This window comes from Cyclopterus lumpus, chromosome 5 (genome assembly GCF_009769545.1).
Source record: "Cyclopterus lumpus isolate fCycLum1 chromosome 5, fCycLum1.pri, whole genome shotgun sequence".
NCBI lineage: Eukaryota > Metazoa > Chordata > Actinopteri > Perciformes > Cyclopteridae > Cyclopterus > Cyclopterus lumpus.
Window position 1 is genome coordinate 18,497,575 of NC_046970.1, and position 19,642 is coordinate 18,517,216.

At 40.4% G+C, this 19,642-nt stretch overlaps 2 protein-coding genes across 7 annotated transcripts; one reads left to right on the forward strand and one right to left on the reverse strand.

Annotated features, from left to right (window-relative positions):
* Positions 1–206: 206 nt before the first annotated feature.
* Positions 207–9,577, reverse strand: sp1 (sp1 transcription factor). Of its 5 annotated transcripts, none has more exons than XM_034533664.1 (7): positions 9,323–9,577; positions 8,580–8,670; positions 7,843–7,916; positions 5,543–6,920; positions 3,382–3,523; positions 2,505–2,695; positions 207–1,942 (listed from the first exon to the last, which is right to left on the reverse strand). In XM_034533664.1, exons 2-7 carry the CDS (start codon positions 8,584–8,586, stop codon positions 1,653–1,655), a joined length of 2,082 nt encoding a protein of 693 aa, XP_034389555.1. In that variant the 5' UTR covers positions 8,587–8,670; positions 9,323–9,577; the 3' UTR covers positions 207–1,652. The 5 variants fall into 5 exon arrangements, with proteins under 5 accessions (XP_034389555.1, XP_034389554.1, XP_034389557.1 ...); XM_034533663.1 differs by lacking the exon at positions 9,323–9,577 and adding an exon at positions 9,261–9,294; XM_034533667.1 differs by lacking the exon at positions 9,323–9,577 and adding an exon at positions 9,261–9,297 and having other exon boundaries at positions 1,791–1,939; positions 2,501–2,695.
* On the forward strand, positions 9,325–19,590 carry tespa1 (thymocyte expressed, positive selection associated 1). 2 transcript variants are annotated; one of them, XM_034533669.1, is made up of 13 exons: positions 9,325–9,432; positions 11,070–11,356; positions 12,112–12,291; positions 12,659–12,701; positions 13,599–13,627; positions 14,210–14,260; positions 14,738–14,777; positions 15,048–15,095; positions 15,282–15,377; positions 15,687–15,895; positions 16,005–17,116; positions 17,567–17,712; positions 17,758–19,373. In XM_034533669.1, the coding sequence occupies exons 3-12, from the start codon at positions 12,147–12,149 to the stop codon at positions 17,699–17,701; spliced, it is 1,908 nt and encodes a 635-aa protein (XP_034389560.1). In that variant the 5' UTR covers positions 9,325–9,432; positions 11,070–11,356; positions 12,112–12,146; the 3' UTR covers positions 17,702–17,712; positions 17,758–19,373. The 2 variants fall into 2 exon arrangements, with proteins under 2 accessions (XP_034389560.1, XP_034389559.1); XM_034533668.1 differs by lacking the exon at positions 17,758–19,373 and adding an exon at positions 19,393–19,590 and having other exon boundaries at positions 9,326–9,432; positions 17,567–17,654.
* Positions 19,591–19,642: the final 52 nt, after the last annotated feature.

Sequence of the window (19,642 nt, forward strand, 5' to 3'; positions counted from 1 at the left end):
CACACACACACACTATAAAATCCCTTATTTAAAATGGGGCAGAAAAAAATAAGAGCACTTGTTGTCTGATGAACTTAGCCGATAGATTTTCAAAAGGAGATCTTTTAAACATACATTTCTGTCACACAAGTTAGAAAGTAGAATTCTGAAGCAAAGAAACATTTCAACATTGAGAAGAGTCTTTCAGAAAAAAACATTGACCAATACATTTAGCAACTTATTTATTTGGACAACAAAGGGATGTGTGTCCGGTGCTTGCCTCAAGCTGGATCGTTTCCAGTTAGAACTTTTAACATATGCATTATACAAGTAAAAATTAATAGAAAGTTCATGGACCAAAGAAAGACTTCCTAGTTTTTCTTATAAAATGGAATATGAACATTTGGTTTTGAGCTTGCATATTTATGCTGTCTGGACATATTACAAGATACTTGTCTGACCCGATTTAACTGAGAAAAAAAAAAAAAGGTTCCACCAAAAGAGAACGGTAACTGAAAAGGCAAATATAAGTATTGGGGGGGGGGGTTACTGGGAAGATCTGGACTGTATAGAATACATTATTCTATAACAGAAAGGCTCTTAAATGTAAACCTTTAATCTACATATATATATGTATATATATAAAAGTAATAACATAAGATTAAGATTGATTGTGCATGAGAGGTTCATACAACTGAAAGGCAATCTCTTGCAATCGTGTAAGATGCTCCTGCCTAAGCTAAGAATTGATGTAGCCTTTACCAAAAAAAAAACAATATATATATATATACACAAAAAAAAAAAAAAATCTAAATATTCTGCTATGATAAACGTATCAAAGCATGATGGCTTGAGTGTGTGTACCTACTTAAGAGGTTAAAGAGTTATTCTCAGGATTTCAGTGCCCTGACACACCTACATCCTCACGCTGATTAGTGCTTTTGGCTCTAACCCGGTCGTGACCTTTTGTATTCCTGCCCTCCTTGAAACGGTTCACCCTAAAACACTTCATATTATTCCTATGATACTGGGATTGTTAGACTGAAATGTGAGAAAGGATACAAAATATTTTCTGCACAAGATTGTTATACTTTTTATTTTAGGGGTGAATTTAGCATTATAGGCAACTTAGCCTGAGGGGCAAGGCTGATACAGCAGCCCAGTCTAGGAAGGCCAGAAATACCTGGAGGTGAAGAAGGACAAGGAGCGAACAGCCTTGGGAAGAAGGGTGAGTCTGACTTAGTGTCATCTCTTTACTAAAGAAGCTTGTATACAGGATATTACTAGTTACCAATTCAGCATAGACGGTGTGGGTGGTCTGTGGGTGTGTTATTTCAAACGCACCATCAGGGAAGATTGAGTCTCTGTATGGGACAGATGTTGGTGCTGTGACATTTCCATTCAGAGGAAATTAGATTTCATGATGATGTCCCTCGTCCAACATTTTCCTCCAACTCTGACCGTTCAACACCACAGATATCTAAATATAAGTTGGAGATCCATATTGCTGCCTCAGTTCTTAAATACAATAGTGTCCGTTGTGTTGCATCTGCGAGCGTCCCTCCTGTCTGAAGCTTTTGCGAGGTTCTGTGTCTGCAGTCGGTGCCCTTTTTAACCCCAAGTGTCCGAAAGCGACAACCACCAAAGCCCGTCTCCCTGATCCTCCACCGCCCTTAGTAGCTGTTACCGTTAATTTGGTGAAGGTCCACTTGCATCATGTTGATCCCACTGTTGGCTAACCGAGCTATGCTCTCTGGAGATAAGGTTTCCATGGTGACAATGGTGTGCTGGTCACTGGCTGTGCCGACTTTTGTTCCTGCTGTTGGGGAGGCAGGGTCAGTTGAGACTGCGATGCTGCTGGTGGCAACTGCTTTCTTGTTCAAGTGGGTTTTGATGTGCTTGGAGAGGTGATCGCTGCGCATGAAGCGTTTAGGGCACTCGGGGCAAACAAATCTTTTTTCACCTGAAAAGGAGGGGGAAATTAAAAAGAAACTATAAAAAACAGCTGCACCTGGTTTTGATGACATGTATGAAGATTTAATGCACTGTAGAATATTTCTTTTATATTTCGGGGGGAAATTATAGATCATATGGGAGATTCAATTGGATAAGTAATCCTATAGCGGCAAAGACAATTTTTATTATCAATTAATCTGTCGATTCTTATCTTGATCAATCATTTGGCCCAGAAAATTTCAGAAAATAGCAATTTCCTGAAGCCCTAAATAGACATATTCAAACACAAAGCCATTTATTTAATATGATTAAAGACAAAACAAAAAGCATCAAACATTTAACCTAAAAAAATAAAATCGACTATCAAGAAAGATTAGCTTTCTGTTGATAAAGTATTTAATCCTTGGACAAAAAAGGGATTTCCTGGAAAACATAGTTTTCCAGGAAATCCTTTACCATTTCTACATCAAAGAAGCACGCCTTTGGACTTTACCATATTTTAAGTTTTATAGTTGTGTGAGATGTATTATCCTTCCATTAATGTCAAAATAACTAAACTAAATCCTCACCTGTGTGCGTCCTCTTATGGCGCTGAAGCTCATCTGAACGGGTAAATCGTTTCCCACAAAAGGACCAGCCGCAGACGAAGGGTCGTTCTCCTGTGTGCCAACGCAAGTGGGCCCTCAGGTGGGATGTCTTGCCGTAGATCTTCCCACAGCCAGAGATGTGACAAATGTGCTGCTTCTTTTTAGTTGGGTCCCTGTTTGATGCAAAAAGAAAAAGAAAAGAATCAGAGTTAGAAGGTGAAGTACAATAAGATGAATAATAACTGTTTCTCTGAGATACTCTTTAGAAAACCGATGTTTTATTACAATTACAGTTCTGATATACTGTAGTTTTCTTAACATTGAATCACAAATCCCTTTAATGACAAAGTAAACTTGCACCAACGAGTTACAAATGACAGTCATATTAATAATAATAATATCAATAATATGTTTGTTTTGTCTGTCTAATGGCTTTATTGTGGTCTGCTCCGAACTCTGCTCCTCATGCACACCTGTCTGTAATCAGCTCATAAGCTTAAAGTATATCTCCCCTGGCTCTTCAACCATTTCTTGCCAGATTGTTGTTTCAACCTTAGTGTTAGCTACCCTTGGAAGTCCAACTCAATAGATATTCCTAGTGTTTCTGCTTCTTTGTTTTTCATATTACTATCCTGTTATCCTGTGTCCCAGTATGATCAGCTTAATTTCTCTCTGCCAGCCTAATATATTATTATATTATACAAACCTAAATCTAATGCAATCCAGAAATGCAATTCACTAACTAAATTAAAACGTTATAATTTTAATTAAAACAAAAGTCATGGTTACAAAATCTGGACATATTATGGATCATAGGAGTATACTTTACAGCTGTTGTATTGGATTACATTAGACATACCGTCCCTCTCCATCCTTGCAGAAGGGGCAGGTACAGGCTTCCCTGCGGTTACGTCGTCCTTGAGGTGGTGGGCTAATATCTCCATCATCCATAGTTGTGCCGTCATCCAAACTTTCTCCGCCTGTATGCAACGCCTGATCTCCTGTAGTGATGTAGTGATGGAATAGAAACAAACTCACGTGAGATCATTTATAACAAGGGTATGAGACATTTCACTAATCAAGTTAAGAAAAAAACAACTATCTTACCAGACATCAAGCGTTTCTTTCTTGCAAAACAATCTATTCCATTTAAGAGATTAAAGCTACCATGCATTAATGTTACCGCTTTTTTTTTTCTTTTTCTTTTTAAATGCCAGGTGCACCAAGAGTAAACCAGATAAATATATGCATCTTAAAATGTGTGCTTGCTGGCTTCAACTAAGAGATCTATGTATTTTCTGATAAGATCTACTGCCAGTAATTTTCAATGACAGTCAAGAATTTTGGATATTTACTTTTAGAGCTGTAATTGTGACAGGGCACATTGTTCTTTTTCTCTTTTTTAAAAAATCAGTAAATGTGTCAGGAAATGCCCTTTGTGTACATTGTTTTGCTCTTTTTTTAAGGAGAAGCTGTATCTTTCCAAATATGGCAAGTATTTGTCATTATTAACAGTGTGTAATAACACAAAATGAATTAAATTTAACCTATTTTACATCTTCTCAAACAGTTATTTTTGCCTAGAGCTTTCAGTGTCCATGTTACAGGTTGTTATATTTGTCCATGTCCAGGCATTTGAGATTTGTTTAGCTCCCTGAAGCAGTTCCTGTCCCGGCCATTGAGAATGAAACAATACTAATACTATTATTTACAACATCAAAAGTATTATCTACAAATAAAATGCCACTCAAACACTCTCGCCTGCTGCTCCCCTGCTCTCCTCACTTCCACTCCTCCCCCAGAGGCAATCGCGCCACTGGTTTTTAACATTACCGTAATGAATTACGCTGATAGCGCAAAAGGTCGAGGAGTTACGGTAATTGAAATGTTGCACGTAACTGTGTGGAGCAGGGTGCAAGCACCGGCGCTTGACACCGCTCTAGAAGAGTTGGGCATTTACAATGGCTATATTCAACATTGTTGAAGAACCAAAGAACAATACTGAACCATGGGTGTAAATAAATAAATGTTTGTTCTAGCAGTGCAAGTAGTAGTAAGACATACTATATGAATATGACTACTAATATGAGTAGCTTTAGATTAAATAGTCAAACAACAAATAGCTTAAACCCTTCAGGCCATAACGATTATATAATTAAATGTTTGTAATGTCATCACAGACACTGATGTGAAGTTATATCCACCTTTCAGTATGAAGCTGGTGGAAATAATTTCATAATAAGGATAATAGAGCAAATCACATTCACTAAAAACAGACCAAAGGATTCCTCAAAAACAGCACAAATGTAGACTAGCAAACAAATGAAGATAATGCGAGGGGCCAATAACCAAATAGAGAAGGATATAGACATGATAACGGTTGCTACAAGATGGGAGGGGTCAAGTTACACCCTTACCATGTCACAGAAATTGTAGCCCATAGCCACTGTAATGTGGCCATGTTCTGGGGAGATGCAGTGTCAAGAACACAAACTCATTCAGTGCAGCAAAGAGCTTGGAAAAACACTGGGCCAGCTGAACTGGTAATACCAGTATAGTGCGCACACACAAAAGAGATAACATCCAGTGATAGATACTTTGCATTTTAGTCCTGGGGAAACAAGGTTCATAAAGAAACATTTTCAAGACCATTTAATATATTTACTCAACTCTGAGTTAGTGTAAAGGTGAACCATTTTTGTGCATTATAATAGTTGTTGGTTATTAGTTTTGCCAAAAATAACTATAATAAAATAAGAATAATAAGAATAATAGCAGACATAATTAAAAAGCTATGTTATTTTGATTCAAATAAATGAGGAAAAAGTCAAAATAACATAGACCGATTTGATTTAGAAACATGTGTAGTCATGCAAGAGGATTGCATAGTTTATTACACAGTCCTACTATAAATAAAGGACACTTTTTCAAAATATAAATGCAAAAGTTGTCAAAATAGTATTTATACATTATTTTACACTGAACATCAATTATTCCGAGAAAACAAACTACTCACTGACCTGTCGAGCTAGCAATGGTGATTGGAACAGTCTGCAGCTGGTGCATCTGCAGCCCAGAGCCTCCGAGTGTGTTAAGATTTATGGTCTGGATGCCTGGGATCTGCACTGTGTTGACAGATACTCCTCCGGCTGCAGCAGCACTCTGGCCAAGTTGGGGAAGTGATTGCATTTGGGCCAGCGTGATCTGTGGTCCTGCCGGACTCTGGATCTGAATGGTCTGCCAGCTCACCTGGCCATTGGGGCCTACAGTGCGTAGGAGGATGGGGCCTGTATTCGGCATAATTTGAAGATTTTGAAGCCCTTCCTGGCTGAGTGTCGGAGTTGCAAATACCTGACCCCCAGCGGTTGAAACAGTACCAGCCTGGATGGTCTGGAGGGATGTTCCACCTTGGATAATCTGCTGAGGCTGGATAAGGATTTGTTGTGGCTGCTGCCCGTCTCTGTTGTCTGGCTGTATCGGGACACCCAGAGAAGATGCTGTGTTCTGCTGGAATGTCCCTGTCACCACTCCATTGCTGTTATGAGTTTGAGTCATTCCATATACAGAGGCGGCCTGTGTAGTGACAGTGGACGCAGTTGTCATGTAACCTGCCCCACTGGACACTGGATGTTGCTGTATAAGTTGGTTTCCCCCTGTATCCCCTCCACCATTTGGATCCCCCCCTCCGCTTGTTCCAGTGCTGACGGGCAAAAACGTGATGTTTCCATTTAGTGACACAGGCATATTTGCCAGGAACTGGGGCTGGTTTTGTAACATGCCATTGCCTAAGCTTATATTTTGTATGGGGATGGCTCCCTGAAGGAGACTGGGCATCGTTATGATGTTTCCTCCAGCACCAGCTCTGTTGGTTGCAGCTATGATCTGCTGGCCATTCGCAGATGACACTAGCTGAAACTGCTGGCCTGCTCCTGCAGAATCCTGCTGAGTATGTGCCAACTGCAGTGGCTGGCCATCTACCGTCTGAAACTGGGGAATAACCTGGTACTGAATGTTGGGCATCATACCTGATATGGTGGTAAGCATCTGCTGACCCTGCATCGATGGAGCCTGAGCTACTACGTATTGCTGTGGCTGCTGCTGTCCCTGAGTATTCACAACAGCTGCTGAAGATGACAGCACCTGTCTGCTCTTGCCCATGTCTGCTGTCATCACCCCTAAGGAGTCGGTGGTGATGGTGTTAGTGCCTGAGGTTGCTTGAACACTAAGAGGGATAACCTGCCAGCTGTTGGCACTGGAGGTGAAAACACCCTGGTTTAGGTCCAGCTGTTGCTGCTGGTTTTGTTGTTGTTGGTCTGCAGGTGAATCGTTCTCTCCTGGGGTGTCAATTCGACTACATGTGGCTGCCAACAAGGCAAGCGGAGATGGCTGCTGTGAGTCCTGAAAAGAGAATACATGAGAGTATAAATACACCTTAATATCTCAAACATGTTAATGCTGCAGCAGTGAGACAAAGTATATACATGGGTGTAAAAAGGCTCACTCAATGACGCAGTTCAAATTAGTATATTAAAAGGAAACATTAATACCAATATAGTCACGCTAACAATATTTTTAGAGCACTTTTATAAACAACGTTAAACTAGAAAAGACCAAGCAGGATGATTCCACAATTAATTTAAAACATTAGGATTGTTGGGCCTAAACTTTAATGACCACAGGACAATTTAGATTTAAAATTAACATTTAATTCAATTTCTTACAAATGATGTAGTTTAGATATAAATTGGAAATACAACAAATACAAATCATGTGCTCGGCTCTGTAAATACCAATCTAATCATGCTATAGTGCCACACACACACACACACACACCAAACGCCATTCATAACATTACAGTTCACACAGAGAGGGGCTGTAGCAAGAAGTCCGAGGGGAAGCAGGGTGGGGAGAGTATGGGAGGGACCACATGTTTTCCAGAGCAGTGGCGGGCTCGGCTTCCCCTTCCCCCAAACCCACCCATCTCCCTCCCACACTATATTTTGCCCTATAAACTGACACACTCCTCTAGCCACCCCCTCCAAGGCCAGCCAAATGGGCCGAGCGAAATGCACATCAAGTGCCGGGGTTTGACGGGAACACCCCGTGTGGGCGAAATTTACCTGCCCATTCCCCACCCCAGTGACATGTGCTCGAGAGAGAAAATCAACAACCCGTAGTTCCGACAGAGATGAATGACAGAATCAACGTCAATATGACATAAACAACACGGACAGTGTGTATGAGTAGGGGAGTATACTTAATCTGTATCCGTTGACAAATCATCGGATTCGGCTCACAGTGAACGTCTGGGTAAACCTACTTGTGAATTCGTGTTTCGCTTTTGACTGTAGCCTCCGCCGCTCTCCACAGCGGCCATTTCACCCTGCTGCTGATCTGCGGAAGACGAGTTTGTAAGATCACTTCTATTAAAAGTTGCAACATTTGAAACGAGTTGATCAAACTATTAACGCTGCGTTCAACGAAGAGGAGAAAACACACCGACGTTGTACGAATGGTCGAACTCAAGAGAAAAAAAATGAAACTTTAATGAAGAGTCCAACGTAAAACAAATACAGAAAAGCAGGAAAATCCCTGCCACAAGTGATCGCAAGGGCCAGCTAGCTTTTCAGCTAAGCTATCATGAACTCTACACAACAAGAAATGTCCAGTAAAACTGCTCACGTTACGTATTAAAGAGACATTCATGGTTTCAACTGGGCTACAAAATACAACTTAGCGAGCACAAGTGAATTACTGAAGTTACATCATTGTGTAAGCATGTAGTTTCAATTAAGAGCAGAACTTACGTTGCTGTTGCACAGCAGGCTAGCTCTACTTAACTTAGTTGGCTAGATATTGTTAGCCGAGTATCGACAATTAGCAGTTAAGTAACGCGAGTTGGTCACATTTAAACTGCTCGAGGCGCGAGCGAGAAAATACTCCGATGTCATACTTACGTCGGTGAACACACTTATAATACGTACTTTAATTATACTTGTTATTGTGAACCTAATGCTTCGTTCGCAACATGCCAGTGAGTTGGAAAAGTTCACTTACTGCTCATAATTTGAAGACGGGAGGAGTTTCTCTGCTCTTTTTTCGGGTTGACAACTTTTCACAACTTCACACAAACTTGACAGGCTTCCCCCTATGAAGGAGACAGACAGGTGCGCTCGATTTATGAACCATTGTAGCCTGGCTCCTTCGAACATTGACCAGCAAAAATATAGCTTTTACGCTTATTTTAAACATTGGTGTTATAGTTTTACAAAATAATATGGACCCACGGTCCATTGACTAGATTTTCCGAGCTTTCAACCACATCACACACTCCTCATCAATGACTGTAGTTTGTTATTAGGCCTCTAACAGTGACTACGTCAGCGCAAATTCATCAGCATCGCGTCATGTGGCTTAGATGTAGCACTTAATTTAGCGTGATTCAAGGTAATTTCCAACTGGAGTTAAAACCAACAATTGGCACAAAGTATTAAGCCCCAAATGCTAAGACGCGCTAACTTCTGTTGAGTCTATAAAGTAAAATCGCATTTAAAAATGTCCACATTCAACATTATTTGCTGTCCTAACGATTATTTTTGTTATACCTATTTCCAGTAGATAACGAGCTAATGACGGACAACAATAGCAACAAATGCTTGTCATAATAGCAAACCACATGTCCAAACCTTATTATTTAGTAATAATGTAAAAAGACTCAATATAAATGTATTTTGGCACCTGTTTACTGTACTATCGCACTGTCCCTTTACACAAAAGAAGCGCACCCTTCTGGGACCTACTTGCGAAGGATCGCTGCTTTCGTCCAATGGAGAAGGTCATTTCTGCCAACGGGCATCAACGAGCCAATGTAATTGGCTCAAAGGCGGAGAATTGGGTGGGACCAAGCATGGTAGGTTGGCTCCCTGAGTATGATTGACGTTGGGTTATCTGTTTTCCGCTTAAATGGCGCCATGAGTAATCATATTCTGGTATTTGTTGGTATTTCTCTTTACGCATTCTGTGATATTGTCTCATCATACCACAGTGTAAAGATGTAATGGCTCATGTCTTGCTTTGAACACGGAGGTGGGGAAGGAGGAAGGCCGATTGGGTATTTAAGTCTTGCCTCCGTGGCCACTGGCCACTCCCTGGTGGCGCCCTGTGGGCTGGGAAACAGCAAGGAGGCGGGAGGAGTCCGCCAGGGTGGAGGAGCAGAGACCCTATCACACGCAAACACTGGCTGTAACCGCGCTGGGTGGAGAATGGCTCGCTTGGAGGAGGGTTTTTATTATTGGGATGTGCGAGTGGGCTGTCAGTGAAGCAGCACATGTGCCCATGTAAACAGGACAGAGGGTGGAGTCCATCCGCAGGCCAGGCTTGGTGTTATTACAGTTAATCATAGATATGTATATTTCTCTATTATTTATGTCCAACACTAGTTTCCAATACGCGCGCGCACACTCACACACACACGCGCACACACACACACACACACACACACACACACACACACACACACACACACAGACAAACACGCGCACACAAAATGGCCTACAACATCTGGCTGCAGTGCACTATCCATTAATACTCTTCAGCAGTGGAAGAGTTTTAGCCACTTAAGGAAAAATAAGAATAGGAATATCACAATTTAAATACTTCCCTGCAGGGAAACTGTGCAAACTTTACTGACATTTAAGTATGTTATTATCAGCGTAATTTAAGTATCAGAAGTGTGTGTTGCCACAGACAGAAATAAGTACAGATAAATAAGAACATTTATTATTTAAAATCATAAATTAATTAAATGTGATAATGCAGAGAGTCAGTAAGAATGCACACTGCGTTATATATTCATTATTACTGATGACACCAGCATACTCTTGTAGGGTACTTATCATAGTTTTGTATGTACAGCAAAGCTTTTTAACAGCAGATATTTGGAAGCACAGGTGTTAATAACATTAACATGTGTTGTATTAAAAGGCCCCAATATGTCATGACAGTGAGGCAGCATGCACAATATACCAGGACCCTGAAACTGAGGCAACTATGACATGTCAAAATGTCTAAAACCCTGTATCCGAGTAAGCTCAACTGTCAAATAAATGGTGGCATAAAAAGTCTAATAGGGAAGTAGAAGTATAAAGTATCATGGAATAGAAATAAAACAAGTAAAGTAAATAAAAGTACCTCACAATTTTACCAAAATAAGCTACTGTACTTGAGTAAACGCATCGTTGATTCCCACCGCTGTCGTTTAATGTATTCCTCTACTTTTCTCCTGTAAATTCCTTTGGGCCAGTAGGAAGTCTACATTCTTCATCCATCTTCTATTTGCATAATACCTTTCATTAAAAGATTAACATAAATAAAGCAAATAGACGAGACTGTGTCCAACACATGATATCAGATACAAACTTAACAAATGAATAATAATGTCTCGAGATTATAATATTAAAGATTAATAATGATTATGATTAATGATGTAGTGTTATGCACCTCTGGCATTTCCAAAAACCTAGTGTGTCTGCTTTTTTGTTGCTGCAGCTGCGTCCCGCGCTGATGAACCCGATCACTTCCTCCAGTCAGCCTGCTCAGACTCAGACTCCATCAGCCTGTAATGATCCGCACCGCGCGTGCAGGACAGCTGACACGACTCCGAAGAAGCGACCAGATGCTCGTCCCCGCAAGGCAATCAGTGGAAACTACAACAGGATGGATGCAGTTTGAGAGTTTGCTAAAGATTGCAGATCACTTTCAGAGATCTCAGCCTTCGACAACAGGAAACGAGAGAAAGGGCGACGCTGACTGAACTGAAACCTGCGTCCATGAAGGTAAAGCTGCGCTTCTTCTCTCAAGTTCACTCGCTGTTTTGTTTAAAATGTGTGTTTGGAAAACTCTTAGCAGGACTTTTCAGTTCAACTAATAACCAGCCACATTTACCTCGCTGGTTATGGAGCAAAATATCATTCCGTTGATGACAGTAAGGCCAATAAAAAAAACTCTTATGATCACCACAAAGTGTGAAACATCCCTATTTTCAAACATGTATCTGTGTAAAAAAATAATATCCATGTCTCATAGTTTTGATCTATTCACCATATGAAACTAACTGGCTGGTTGAGCTTATTATTGGATTTGAAATTATTTAATTTTTATCCGTTGCAAATGTTGATATAAATGGATTTGACCTATTTCTTAAAACTAAAACTTGACTTTGAACCTTAATCTGATTAATAGTTTAGTAATGTGTTTTCATGTGTATATTCATTTAAAAGCAGTAATGGGGTAATTCTTCAACCATAGTGGTGGTGGCTACTAATCCATGTGAAATAATATATATTAATCTGTCAGAGTGTTCGTGTGACACCAGAGTCGGCTGTATCAGAGGCTTGTCCAACGTGCCATAGAATACATGTTATGAGACAGCATCCTGTTGATAAGTTCAACTTTACCGATAAAGGATTCCAGCACAAAACAGTGAATATGACAGACTTCATTGTAAAAATGTGTTCAGCCTTTCAAACCAAATATCAGTAAAAGAAATACAATACAATAATTATATTGTCCTGTCCTTGTGCCTCTGTAGCTTCAACCCCACCAGGCTGTCTGTGAACTGAGGAGATGGAGAGCCCGTCGTCCACAGTGAGGCGGCGAGCCTGGATCAACAGCAGCCGACAGCAGACCACTCTGGAGGAGTTGGACCCTGACGGACCGCTCTGCAACCTCCCCTCGGCCTCGATAGCAGACGACGATGTCTTTTCTGACGGTAGGTCCAAATTTAGGAGATTGTGAGGGATCCATCCAGCGTCCACCGTTGATGTAACAACAGGTGAATTGATCTTAAAGATGCCCATGATCAAGCATAAATTTGAAGGGGAAGTATAGTGGGTGATGTTACTGAAAAGTGGTACATCTATCAAACATGGATTACTTCTTCTTTTAGAAATAGATACAATATTAATGCAATGCAATCACCGGTTCTACTTCTTCATAACAGAACATGTCCAAAGTTACTATTTACATGTTTGTTTGTTTTTAAAGGAAGGCAAATGTGAAACAGAGTAAACTAACTTAAAGAGTTGTTTATTCAATGAGGATTACGTGTAACGTGTTTTTACGTGTGATTTCCACAGGATGCTTCACAGGAAAGATTGAGAACTGGCTCCTGGGTTGTGGGTGAGTCAAATCGCTTTACTACTTTTTCCTTTTCTGTAAGATGATACTTTTTTTGATAAAAGGTGTCAGTTGTTGGAAACAGGTTTAACAAACAAGTAGAACAGTGGAAACTCTGAGGTCAGGTGTTCCAGGAAGATGGCGCATTAAGATTGCAACAGTATTGTTTTCACCACAATGAGGTTAGATGAGGTATTTTTAAAGTTAAGTTTGGAAAAAACAAGCGTATTTTAGTTCTTTAAAACCATAATGTTAAAAGTGCTCTGAAGTGAGACCAGCCAGTGTTAAATGACAAGTCAGATGTCTTTCGAGGACAACATTTCAAGGCAATGTTGACTGGTTAAAAAAAAAGAAGGTCAAGATATACGCAGACATTTCAAACAAATTCTTTAATCTCGAGACTTAAGCAAACAACTTAAGACTTTTCATTTTATATGACCCTGTGTTTTAGAGTGAATATTACTATGTAACTAGAAGGAAATAACAGTTCCTGTTATGAAACGGATAGTTTAATGTCTCTTATTTCAGTCACTGAGAAGGAGACTGATAGTCAGTGATGTGCTAAATACTGAGTGTCAGCATCTAATGAGTGGCGTGATGGTTTATGCATTCTGAGAACTCAACATGAAAATGACCAGATGGGTTTGGGGGTGTTGACCTTGATGTTTCTTAACAAATGCACATTTACACAAGAGGAAGTAGACAAACATCCACATCCCGTTGAGAGCTGATTAGGGAGTCGATCTCACAAGCTTGCTTTGTAGCCATGCTATCATATGAGGCTAATGCAAACGAAATGACTTGGTTATTTGACAGAAGAAGCATGCAAAATAACACTGTGTGTGTGTGTGTGTGTGTGTGTGTGTATTCATGCATTAAATGTTGTCATATATCTTACAGGTCAAAGAAGAACGGTCAGCTGAGTTTTGGTGAGTATGTACTGAAACAAAGTCATGACTGTACCAAATATGTGACGCATGAATCCAAACTTAGTGTTGCATGTTTGTATCAAAGTAAAAGTCCTGAATAAAAAAAATGTCACTTACGTAAAAGTATGTAAGTATTATCAGCAGTGTACTTAAAGTATCAAAAGTAAAAATACAATATTGTTATTGTTATGCTATTGTACATTGTATCATTGGAGTAGCATTTTACTGTGGTAGCTAGTCAAGATGGAGCACATTTATTTGTATACTGTTGAGTACTTATAACAGTGCGTCATATTCAATAAACTCATTGTAAATTCAATCTTAATCTGTAAATTAAGCTGTCATATAACTATAGTGGGGTAAAAAGTACAACATTTCCTGTGAATTGTTTTAGAGTAGAATAAAGTAGCATGAAATGGAAATACCTCAAATTAATACTTCAGTAAATACGTACTTTTCCACTAATGACACAGACAGTACACGTAAGATTTCAAAATAGGAATTTGTCCGTTCTTCAGTTTAGAAAATTAGGATAATGCGGAACCATGTGTGAAATTACTTCAATGTGAATTCTTCCTGCAGAGTCTGTGAAACCCAGCAACTTTGACGATGAGCTCAGTCTTGGTGCTGATGGTAAGTACATATCCACATGCACACACACACACACACAAACACACACACACACACACACACACACGCACACACACACACACACACGCACACACAGTTATATGAAATGTAAACACACTTATATATACACATACTGTACAGTATTTACATTAGAACATATATATACCGGTATATAATTAGTATTTCAAGGTCAACACATCATATCATTTCACAAGTTAAGTAGTACGTCTAATATCTAGACGTATCAAATAAAAGCAGGGTAAAGAATTCCATAATGCCTTTTCAAACACATTAACGTAATGTGGCGCCCTACAGTGTGTGTGGGCGTCACCGTGGTGCAGTGGTCAACATTGTTACCTTTGTGTTTCAACCTGCTGGCCGTAACTCACCCAACCGACACATTGCAAATAACTGATGAAATCACATTCGGCTGCACATCAACTTGCTTTTTATTCGGGAATCATTTCTTTCTTGTTTCAGCTACTTTGATAAACGTTGGAGAGAGTACATCTGAAGCTCGGTGAGTAGCAACTGCACTCCTATAGTTGCATTAAAAATAAAACAACGGGAAACAAGGCATGTCCTTCTATTGAATTAGTGAATATTAGTTCATATGAATCCATGTCACTTTTTTTTTTACCATTGACTGTGTTTTTAACTCAATTTCCTTTGTTACGCAAAATAACATAGTCTTTATTTATTTGAAAGACTATTTGAGGATGTGAGTTTCTGACTTTACTAAATCAATACTAAAGAATGGGCTGTTCTGTTTTTTCTTCTTCTCATGAAGCATCGGACAGCATCCTTCCCCCAAAAAAGGTCCCAGCAGACTCACCAGGTCAGCGGACAACTTCTTTTCCCTCAGCTCAAAGAAATACAATAGAAGAAACAACAAAACAACACGTTTCACTTCAGGAAATGAACCACTCTAACTAAACTATAGGTTTGCATTATTATTATGTTACCTAAGAGGAACTTGAGATCACTGTATGTTTCTTCAACTTCTCACCTGTCTTGTTCACAGTACCCCTCGTCAGCAACTATGTCCACCATCGCTGAACTTGGGCCATAGCATGGCCTCCAGCTGCCTCTCCTCCTCCACCAGTACAAGTACATCAAGGTAAAGCTTCAAAACTTTCGACATCTTTATTATTTTGGAACAAGGCTCTTTGATCTTGAAGGACCGGCTTGACGATGTACAGGTTTCAGTTTCCTCCTTTTATCTTTTGTTCTTACTTTATACCTGAATAATATATATTTATATATTATTTATATTTGAAATTCTTCCATCCTTTTTTTCCTTCTTCATTTATTGTTTTGATTATTTTGTAAAGCACTTTGCAACTGTCTTAATAAGCATTGTATTTATAAAACAAGGCTTTCCAAAAATATACCATATCTTCCTTTCTCCCCCCCACATGCATACTAGTGTATCGGAGATCCTGCAGTTGTGCTCGGAGGATGCTGAGGAGACGCTGTACGAGCTGGGTTTCGGCCGTGATGAGCCGCAGGTCACCGTTCGCATCCCGCCGCGCTTCTTCACCTTCCCGTCTTTGTCTCAGGGCATCAACTTCCGCCTCTTCCTTGACTCACAGCTACGGCGGATACGAGAGGAAGACCACAGCCTCACTCTTGCTAGTAAGGAGATGTTTTTTTAATTACACATTATTGTCTGGTGGGTGTTGCTTGGATGTTGCTTATGAGATCTATATTACTTGATCTAATTTACATTGTATTCTTTCCACAGGTCGTTTTAGACAAGTGCAAGTGCTCACAGCAATGGCCAACGCTTTCTACTCCCTCTACTCTCATGTGTCCCGCACTCCTCTTCAGAAACTGGCCCCACCAGAGTGTACCTTCTCCTCGTCTTCCGTGGAGAGGATCGAACGCTTCAGGAGCAACATCCGCAGCGAGCCACGTTCTCCTGTGGAGAGGCTGAAGGACACTGTCTCCAAGATGTGTCTCTACACGGGTTCTCTTCGGGGGTCAGACTCCACCTCTCCACAGCCCTCGCCCGGAAAAAGGCCCAGCCTCCCTGATGTTGTGTCTATAGTCCTGGAGAAAGTCAAGACTGGGGCCACCAAGAAACTGGATTTAGGGGTAAATGATAGTAAATCAGCTGTGGATGTGAGGCTGGTCACGGATGATGATGAATCTTGGCACAGTGGTAAAGAGGAGCAAACACAGCGGACCGCGGCGGACACAGACCTTCTTCAAAATGGAAATACGATCCTTCATAAGGAGATGCAGGGCACTAAACAAACAGATAAAGCTGATGGCGATGAAAATGGCGTCAAACCAGGAGAGCTTGCCAGAAGGACTCGGCGTGAAGGAACATCTCTAGCGTCATCATTGTCAGGAGAAACTGTGATAGAAACAGATCATCAGTTCATTTCAACTCAAAGTGACACAATGACTGCTGATCTGAAACCAGTTGCCAAGCTTACGTATGATCTAATCTGCCCGCAGATAGTGGAGCGTGTACACCAAGCGCTTTTCTGCTGTCGAGACACACATGGTGCCAAAACAAACACCTCACCTCCTATCTCCTCTGAGACTTGGAGCATCGATAGATCATGTCTTGGATCACATAAACCCGATGTACAAACCGCTTTCTCTGAGTCTGATGCCAGACAGCTGGGTGGATCCAGGTCACTTCCTGTCCTGGCATTCAATGGTAGCAATGCCCGGTGCTGCATCACTGTGACTGGTTGGGAAGGGGACGACGTCTCTTCTACTGTCCCACCTGTCCAGTCGTTCAACGGGGGGAAAAGCCGGTACCTGAATCCACAGACGCACCAGGGCCTCGGGCACAACTCAAAGAACCTGCAACAGGTTAACTCCTTTGAGCTGGAGGAGGTAATGCAGTAATTGTATTTTATATACTTTTTTACAGAATACAATGCAATATTAGAGAAAGTATTTATCCAGATAAAGTAGTATTTTACCTCTGTTGTTCCCTTTGAGGATAATTCATCAGGCAAGCCATGAATAGGTTGATTTAGCAGAAAATAGGACAAACATTTTCTGGTGTTAATTTAATGAAATACTCACCTATCAGTCCAGGTTAAACTCCACGAACATCACTAATTACAAGCTTAGAAAGAATTTTCCAAAAAAACGGACAAAAAGGGGAAAAAAGAACAACTGAATCACTGGTATTCTATCCGAAAATGTAAATGTTTAAAAGCATACATTGTGATTTGAATGATGAAACAATACTTACAAACATTGTTCAGCCCTTATAGTTCACCATTTTTGATGGTGTACAAAGGTTATATAATATATCCATATCTGTTGTCTATACAGGTGCACAGTGCAGGTGAGGACGATTTTGGACAATTAGAGACTATAAAAACAACAACCTGCCAGTTGTCCAAAGAACATCAATATAAAGGTACATTTATATTTTATTATTATTTCTGTGAATTCAATGTTATATGATCACAGGTCATATATGATAGTTACAACTGTATGACTCGTCTTTTTAGACGAGTCATACAGTTTTTAGAATCAGACCAGAATTAGAATCAGCTGTGTAAACATACAAGGGACAAAGTTAAAGATGAATTTGACTAATAGCATTATTTTTCTCTAATTTGTCATAGATGGCGCGTTAATATTGTTATTGTGTAATCTTTTAATCGTGTGGTGGAAATGTGATCTCATGACAGCCCTAGTCACAACAAAAACAGCATTCACAAAGTTCTAAATGTGTGAAGAAAAGGGTGTTAACAGTCAACACCGTTAACAGTTTATACACGGATGTTTGCAGAAATTTGTATACAAAATGTATTGTTAAACTTGAGTATTTTAATTCAGGCCCACTGTAGCTCTCGTAACCAGGTCAGAAATGATGTGTGGACCTAAATAGTTTAGACAAATGTATATAGAAAAGGATGCATGCGTGAGCACCTGTGTACACATCATAGGATGTATGTTTATTTTACACAAAATGAAATAAATGCGTGAGCACGTGTTTACGTGTCATAGGATGAATGCGTGAGCACATGTTTACTCGTCATAGGATGAATGCGTGAACACGTGTTTACTCGTCATAGGATGAATGCATGAGCACTGTGTTTACTCGTCATAGGATGAATGCATGAGCACGTGTTTACTCGTCATAGGATGAATGCATGAGCACGTGTTTACTCGTCATAGGATGAATGCGTGAGCACGTGTTTACTCGTCATAGGATGAATGCATGAGCACGTGTTTACGTGTCATAGGATGAATGCATGAGCACGTGTTTACGCATCATAGGATGTGCATGAGCACGTGTTTACTCGTCATAGGATGTGCGTGAGCACGTGTTTACGCGTCATAGGATGAATGCATGAGCACGTGTTTACTCGTCATAGGATGAATGCATGAGCACGTGTTTACTCGTCATAGGATGAATGCATGAGCACGTGTTTACGTGTCATAGGATGAATGCATGAGCACGTGTTTACGTGTCATAGGATGAATGCATGAGCACGTGTTTACTCGTCATAGGATGTGCGTGAGCACGTGTTTACTCGTCATAGGATGAATGCATGAGCACGTGTTTACTCGTCATAGGATGAATGCATGAGCACGTGTTTACTCGTCATAGGATGAATGCATGAGCACGTGTTTACGTGTCATAGGATGAATGCATGAGCACGTGTTTACGTGTCATAGGATGAATGCATGAGCACGTGTTTACGCATCATAGGATGTGCATGAGCACGTGTTTACTCGTCATAGGATGTGCGTGAGCACGTGTTTACTCGTCATAGGATGAATGCGTGAACACGTGTTTACTCGTCATAGGATGAATGCATGAGCACGTGTTTACTCGTCATAGGATGAATGCATGAGCACGTGTTTACGTGTCATAGGATGAATGCATGAGCACGTGTTTACTCGTCGTAGGATGTGCGTGTGAGCACCCGTTTACACAACATTAAATAAATGCGTGAGCATGTGTTTACTCGTCATAGGATGAATGCGTGAGCACGTGTTTACTCGTCATAGGATGAATGCGTGAGCACGTGTTTACTCGTCATAGGATGTGCGTGAGCACGTTTACTCGTCATAGGATGAATGCGTGAGCACGTGTTTACAGTGCATGGAGTTGTTGCCTGACTGTTTGTGTCCTTGTGTAGGTGAGGTTGTCCGGGGCGACAGCATGCAGTCAGACAGCAGCGGCTACGCAGACGAAGAAGTCAGCTCCTCACTGAACAGTAGATGACTGAAAACCATGTAAACATTAAAAAGCAGTGGTACCCCGAGCGTTCATACTGAATATAGAACATTGTAAATGAGTAATAATATAGTAAAACTGTTAAAATGTCTTGATGAAATACTGTGTGGACCATATTTTATTTAAATGGAAATTCAATTGGTGAGTCAAAC

What these genes read in the sequence shown, in the direction of transcription:
- sp1 (XM_034533664.1), bottom strand. An exon ending in AGCGAAACACGAATTCACAA is followed by an intron (nt 6,921 to 7,842) that starts GTAGGTTTACCC and finishes TTCTCTTTTCAG; the next exon opens with GACTCACAGCAGCCATCTCC. An exon ending in TGCAAGGATGGAGAGGGACG is followed by an intron (nt 2,696 to 3,381) that starts GTATGTCTAATG and finishes TGCATCAAACAG; the next exon opens with GGACCCAACTAAAAAGAAGC.
- tespa1 (XM_034533668.1), top strand. Translation starts at nt 12,147, where the DNA reads ATGGAGAGCCCGTCGTCCACAGTGAGGCGGCGAGCCTGGATCAACAGC. An exon ending in AACTGGCTCCTGGGTTGTGG is followed by an intron (nt 12,702 to 13,598) that starts GTGAGTCAAATC and finishes TATATCTTACAG; the next exon opens with GTCAAAGAAGAACGGTCAGC. An exon ending in ACTCCTTTGAGCTGGAGGAG is followed by an intron (nt 17,117 to 17,566) that starts GTAATGCAGTAA and finishes TTGTCTATACAG; the next exon opens with GTGCACAGTGCAGGTGAGGA.